Consider the following 6,697-nt stretch of genomic DNA (forward strand, 5'->3'; position numbering starts at 1 on the left):
AAAAAAAAAAAAAAAAAAAGCTTCAGATGCCCAGTTCTTAGGTTCTTGGAAGGCCAGTGACTTCTAGGGATACTTTTAGAAATACATTGACCAGGTCCTTTTTAGGCTGGAGGCTGTGTGACTGTTAGACTATGGTATCTAACTCTCTCTCTCTTTGTGGGGAAGGAACCAAGTTAAATGAACATTAACACTGGATTGGTAACCTCTCGTCTGGTCTTAAATAATATGAATTAAAACTTAGGTATACGTGAGTTGGGATCATTCTAGAAAACAAGCGCAATTCTACAGTACTTGTTAGAGCCATTCCGCTGTAAAAGAAATACCTTGTCTTGAAGAAACTGAAAATGGCTGTGGAGCTTCTGCACATGGCGTGAAGGCCTGCCTCCTCGGCCTTCAGGCTTCCTGTGTGCTGCAGTCCCTAAGATAAATAGAGAAGCTTCTTTGTCATGCTCAGTTATGGATGGATCTCGGTCTGCTAAATAATACATTTAGACGAGAAATCAACTAAGACAAGAAATAATGCGTCAGTCTTAGTGTTTGGGAATTAAACCATTGAGCAGTGTGAATGTGCTGTGGCATCACCTGCAGCAGTTCCGATCCCCCCCATGCCCCTCCCCCAGGATGAACACTGGCTGGCTCTGGCTGCTGTGCTGGCCTTAATCGCCCCTCCCCAGCAGCACCGAGGACTGCCCAGGGCCGCCTCAGTAAAATCCCTCCTTCACATCTCAATTCACCCACTGATTGCGGCCTTCTCTCTTGAGTGCTTTGCAGTTCCACTTAAGGGGCTGATGTTTGGGGTCACTATTCAATGTTTTGTGTGAATATCACTTTCGTGATGAGTTGGCTGCTGCTGCTTTTAACTGTATGGGGTGAAGCCCTTGGTGGTAAACCTTGAAAGGGAAAAATCCTTCTCTGTAGAGCTATGCTAAATGAAATTACTCTCTTTGTCTCTTTGTCCTTTTATCCTTGCAGTCCGATAACCTCAGGTTCCTGAGATTTATGAGTTTTCTTCAATTAAGCTGAGCTGTTTGCTGGACGCAGGTGCATGCTATTCGTGCTGTGGGTTGTGGCAGTGAAGTGGTGCACGTTTCTGACCTGGAAGTGTGGTTTCTCTGACTCAGAACCACATCAGTATGCCTTCCGCCCTCTGCTTCCTTTGCACTATTTCCTTTTTGAAGGGCTCAGTTTGTTGCCATGTAATCCAAGCATGATTCATGAGGGACTAAGAGCTGGCAGTGTTGTAATAATAATACTGCGTATAGTACTTCTCCAAACGCTTGCTGTCGTAGCCTGTTTATGAAGTACTTTCAGCTTAATCCCTCTCAGTAAGTTAAATCAGTTAAGCTTTGTAAGTTAAGTCGGCAGTTTTGTCTCTGTCCACAATGGTGAAATCTTAGCTTAAAGTGGTTGGTTAAATATCTTGCTCAAGGTTTCAGCCCTTCCAGGTCACTCCACCTAAAAATCTCTACAGGAAAGGAATGCTTTTGATGGCCTGGGGAGATGGGGCAGTGGGTAAAAATACTTGCTGCACAGACCTCACAGTGGAAAAACAACCTCTGACCTCCACACAGAAACCATGGTACACACACACACACATGCAATGCACACACAATAACAATAAGTTAAAGTTGTTTACTTTCTTAAAGAACACTTTAGAGACACAGACCATATGAAGCCCAAGAAGAAGGAAAGCCAAAATGTGGATGCTTCAGTGCCTCTTAGAAGGGTGAACAAAATACAGGAGGAAATATGGAGACAAAGTGTACAGCAGAGACTGAAGGAAAGGCCATCCAGAGACTGCCCCACTGGGATCCATCCCATATGCAGCCACCAATCCTGTACACTATTGTGGATGCCGGGAAGTGCTTGCTGACAGAAGCCTGATATGGCTGTCTCCCGAGAAGCTCTGCCAGAGCCCGACAAATACAGAGGCAGATGCTCGCAGCCTACCATTGGACTGAGCGTGGGGTTCCCAATGGAGGATTGAGAAGGAACTGAAGGAGCTGAGGGGGTTTGCAACCCCATGGAGGAAGCATCAGTGTCAACCGGCCAGACCCTCCCCCAACCCCCCCCCCAACAACCTCCCAAGGATGGCACCACCAACCAAAGAGTACACATGAAGAGACCCATGGCACTGGCCAAATATGTGGCAGAGGATGGCCTTGTTGGACATCAGTGGGAGGACTGGCCCTTGGGCCTGAAGGTGTTTGATGTCCCAGTGTAGGGAAATACCAGGGAAGAAAGAAGGTAGTGTGTGGGTGGGGGAGCACCCTTATAGAGGCAGGGAGAGGGGGCATGGGATAGGGGCTTCCGAAGGGGAGACCTGGAAAGGAGAAAACATTTGAAATATAAATAAAGAAAATATTCAATGAAGAAGGGAGGAGGAAGAAAGAGGGGGGAAGAATGGAAAAAAAAAAACACTTTAGAGCATGAATAAAAGATTTTCCAAAGTATGCCATGCTTATTAAAACTGGGCTTGTTTTCATTTATTTGTATGATTGTAGTGTATGTATGTGTCGCATATTCTCATGTGTGTACATGTGCACACATCTGTGCATGTAGAGAAGACCATCGGGTGTCCTAGTCTGTCAACTTCTGATAAATTCCCTTAAGACAAGACCCTGGAGCTCACTGTGTCAGCTAGCATGGCTTCCAGTAATTCCCAGTGACTCTCCAGTCTGTCCCCTCTCCCCAGCACTGGGTTTCTAAGTGTGCTGCAGGGCCATACCTAGCTTCATATGTGAGTGCTGAGGATTAAGCTGAGCTCCTGGTGCTTGCACAGTGCCTGCCACTCTCACTTACCCTAAGCCATTGTTGTGCCCCCAACGTGTCTTTCATCTGGTTAGTTGATAAAGACCATAGTTAAAAGCCCCTTACCCATAGAATTTAAACTGATGTGCCCAAGTCAGGAAAACAGACATTTAGGTCAGTTTCTATTCTGTTGCTGATGTAATAAAGCTAAGAAAGGCAGGCCCTTAAATTAGTGGAGCTTGAACCAGAAGTAATTAAGCCATTAATTTTTTTTATGATGATCTCTTCCTTGCAGGGAGATGGAGAGCTTGATGGCCAGTTCTACCCTGCCGCCCCTGTTTGCAGATGAAGATGGCTCCAAGGAGAGCAATGATCTGGCTGCATCTGGGTAAGCAGCTGCTCTGGGACACTGGACCTCTGCAGAGGCTTCAGCTTCTGACCAAGTATGAGGTGCTAACGAGGCAGTTTTGTACTTTAAGTGTAGAGGTGCATTTGTTGGGCTTTTCAAAGTGTTGTAAACCACTTTAGAATGTGCTTTTGGCTGCAGTCCGGTCCCTGTAAATTGATACAGCAGCACCATGGGCCTGGCAAAGGGAATACCTGTCACGTAGAACACGCTAAAACTCAAACGCATTTTCTCTGTAAGCTTCAATAGTTTTTTTTTTTTCCTCAAAGATCAAACCTCTGTATGGTTTGTGCATGCGTGTGGGCAGGTGGAAGTGGGGTGTGCACTAGTTTTGTTGTTGTTGTTGTTGTTTTAGTTTTTTTGCTTAACGAGTTAGCCAGCAAGCCCCCGTGATCTTCCTGGGTCCACTTCCTCCAGTGCTTCCTTCCTTACAGGTCTGCACAGGGCTATTCCAGCATTTGCATGAGTCCTGGGATCCGCGCTCTGATCCTCAAGCACTCGCAGCCACTGAGCCAGGCCTTCAGCCCAAGTCCTAGCTCTTTAACATGATTCTTTGTTCAGAAAAGATGGCTCAGAATTATTTTACTTTCCTTTAAAGCCCTTTTAAAACTATCCCAAGACAAATATTATATGAATCTGTTTCCTTCCCTCACATTCATTACTCACTCTGCCTTTTGACTTCTCTGCTCCCCAACACTTTCCTAAAGGCTGCCTATTTACTAGATTAGTTCATTCAGAAAAAATGTTCAGTTTGGCCAGGCAAACTGGCATACCCCTTTAAGTGCATCATTTGGGAGGCAGAGGAAGGCAAATCTCTGTGTGTTCAAGTTCAGCAGGGTCTACAGAATGAGATCCTGTCTCAAAACAACATTTTTTCCAGTTGTATACCAAAGGGTGTTCAGGCCTTAGATCAAAAGCAAAGGTCAAAAGAAATAACAAACTTGGTCTTTTTATTTTACTTTTTATTTTGGATAGATAATAGCTCACTATGTAGCCCAAATGGGCCTAGAACTCATTCTCTAAACCAAGCTGTCCTCAAATTTGAGGCAATCCTCCTGCCTCTGCCTCCTGAGTGCTGGAATTATAACCTGGGCCACCACACTTGTCTTCCTCTGCTTTTGTCTGTCTCAATCCCGAGAGAAGAGTGGGACAGCAAACAGTTAGCAGGATGCCTGCTGAGTTGATAGGAAGTAAAGCGAGGGGTAGGAAGGGTTAGGTGGACAGTTTTAAACAGTAGCCAAGAAAACATTTACTGAGAACATACTTTGAGCAGTGCTCCCTCCTCCAAAACGAATCAGGCCACTGGACTGTCACTACCTAAGGAAGATTTTTATGGGTGGTGGAAGCAATCAAGGCAAGAGCCTGGAAGGAAGGACATCCATTGCTGCCTTGCAGAGATAGCCAGAAAGGCAGCGTGGCTAAAGCAGCAGACTGAACGGTGGGATCGACAAAGCACTCTATGGGTGTCTTCAGTGAAACAAGTAAATGCCTTGAGATCCTCTTAAAATGCATTCTGATGTAGAAAATCTACAGTAAGACTGTGTTTCTAACAAGCTCACAGCTAATGCTCCAGATGCATTAGGCTGTACCCTGAGTAGGAAGGGCCCCCATGCAGGACTGTAAGGTCCTTTAACCTTCTCGCTACACACTGGAGGTTTGAAGAGAATGAGGTCTGACTGACTTCTTGCTGATCTGACTGTTCTGCTGCCAATAGGGCAAAGGAAGCCAGGGCTGGAGCAAGGACACCCACATAAGAGGCTCTGGAAGTAATTTAGAAGAGAGATGGTAGCCTGAAGAACATCACTCACAACTTTGACAAGAATATTTTTGGTGAGCTTGTGAAGGAAAAAAACCTCATCAGAGTGTTTCTAGGATGTGGGAATGGAGTTAGTGAGAAGTATTGAATTCCAGAGCTATTTTGATAAGTAGGATTTGCCGGCGAGACCAGATGAGCAGTGTGAAAAGGGAGAAGACAAAGACAGTTTCAAAGCTTTGGCATCACCAGCTGGAAAGATAGAGTCACCACTAACTTAGGTGGGGGAACTGAACAGTTAAGGGAAGGAAGCCTGATTGGAAAACTATAAAACTAAGGGGCTGGTTAGAGTTCTAAGCTGGGATGTCAATCAGGAAGTTCTGAACTTCCAGATGGTTTAGGCTAGGGAAAAAAAAAAAATCGAGATCATCAGCATGTAGCTAATATTAAAGCCATAAGATGAGATAAACTCACCAAAGGAATGAGCACAGGAGGGAGGGGTGTGGGCGGGGACAGGGAGGCACAAACACCTAAGGAGCATGTGCTCTCAAAGGCTCCAGCATCTAGAAGGCAGCCAGAATCACTGTGAGGGCTCAGAGGCAGCAGCATAAACAGACACCCCAGGGGGCTAGCAACTGAGTAAACAGTGTGTGTGAAAGGATGGGAGAGGCTGCCTGTGCCAGGCCCTTCTGGTAGGTGGATGAGTACTGAGAAGAGGCATTGGACCCCACATGATATTTACCAGTGGCCTACACAAGAGTTGTAAGCTTGCATCTCCTTTGAAATTTGCTTCAGAGAGGATGGGAGAACAGTTGAATTCCAGGAGTATAACCAGTTCTTTCCAGGGCCTTAGCTATTGAGGGAAGGAGCAAAGGAAGACCTCCACTGGAAGTTAGGTAGAACACAGTATCTTTGTTTTGTTTCCTTTTGCTTTAAGAATTATGCAAACACACTTTTAACAGAGTATGCCAGTCCTATAGAAGAAAGAACTGGTAATGCCAGACAGGGCAGAATTGCTAAAAATCTCTTCTTGAGTAGCCAAGAGAAAGTGAGATGAAGAGGAAAGTGGAAGGTTTGTTGGCTTTAACTAGGAGCATGCCCAGTGGACACCTGTGACCACTCCCTTCCTACCACCTGCCTAGCTCTGTCAGGAATTTTCAGGATTGCTATTCTTTCCCAACCTGATAAGCATATTTTGAGGGAAGAAAAATGTTTGAAACTCAGGAAGTTTTAAGCTGATAACAGTTGAAATGAGAGTGATAGGGAGAGCACAAGTAGCGTAAGACATCCAAAATAACTGAAACATTTGCAAGAGAGCTCTAAGATCAAACGAGGTCTCCAGAGCACTTTGTTTTTAGATTTTGCTATTTTATGTGAATGAGTGTTTTGACTGCATATATGTGAGTGTACCGCATGTATACTTGGTACCTGGGGAGATCAGAAGAGGGCTTTCGGTCCCCTGGAGTTAGATTTAAGCATTGTTATGGGCCACCATGTTGGTCCCCTGTAAAAGCAGCAAATGTTCTCAACCACTGAGCCATCTCTCCAGCCCTAGGAGCACTACATTTTCAAGACCTTGGTTAATGTTGACTTCATAGCTGCTTTTTTTTTAAATTTTTAATATTTTTATTATATATTTTCCTCAACTACATTTCCAATGCTATCCCAAAAGTCCACCATACCCCCCCAACTTCCCTACCCACCCATTCCCATTCTTTTGGCCCTGGCATTCCCCTATATTGGGGCATATAAAGTTTGCAAGTCCAATGGGCCTCTCTTTCCAGTGA

The 6,697-nt window shown here is 45.1% G+C and overlaps 1 protein-coding gene across 1 annotated transcript in view; it reads left to right on the forward strand.

Annotated features, from left to right (window-relative positions):
* The window catches only part of Hmg20a (high mobility group 20A), a 73,971-nt gene that overhangs the window by 41,546 nt on the left and 25,728 nt on the right, over positions 1-6,697 (forward strand). Inside the window, exon 2 of the mRNA XM_021172497.2 lies at positions 3,047-3,139. Coding sequence (XP_021028156.1) covers positions 3,051-3,139 — 89 coding nt within the window. The 5' untranslated portion in view covers positions 3,047-3,050. The remainder of the gene's footprint in view (positions 1-3,046; positions 3,140-6,697) is intronic.

Source organism: Mus caroli, chromosome 9, assembly GCF_900094665.2.
Source record: "Mus caroli chromosome 9, CAROLI_EIJ_v1.1, whole genome shotgun sequence".
In the NCBI taxonomy this organism is placed as follows: domain Eukaryota; kingdom Metazoa; phylum Chordata; class Mammalia; order Rodentia; family Muridae; genus Mus; species Mus caroli.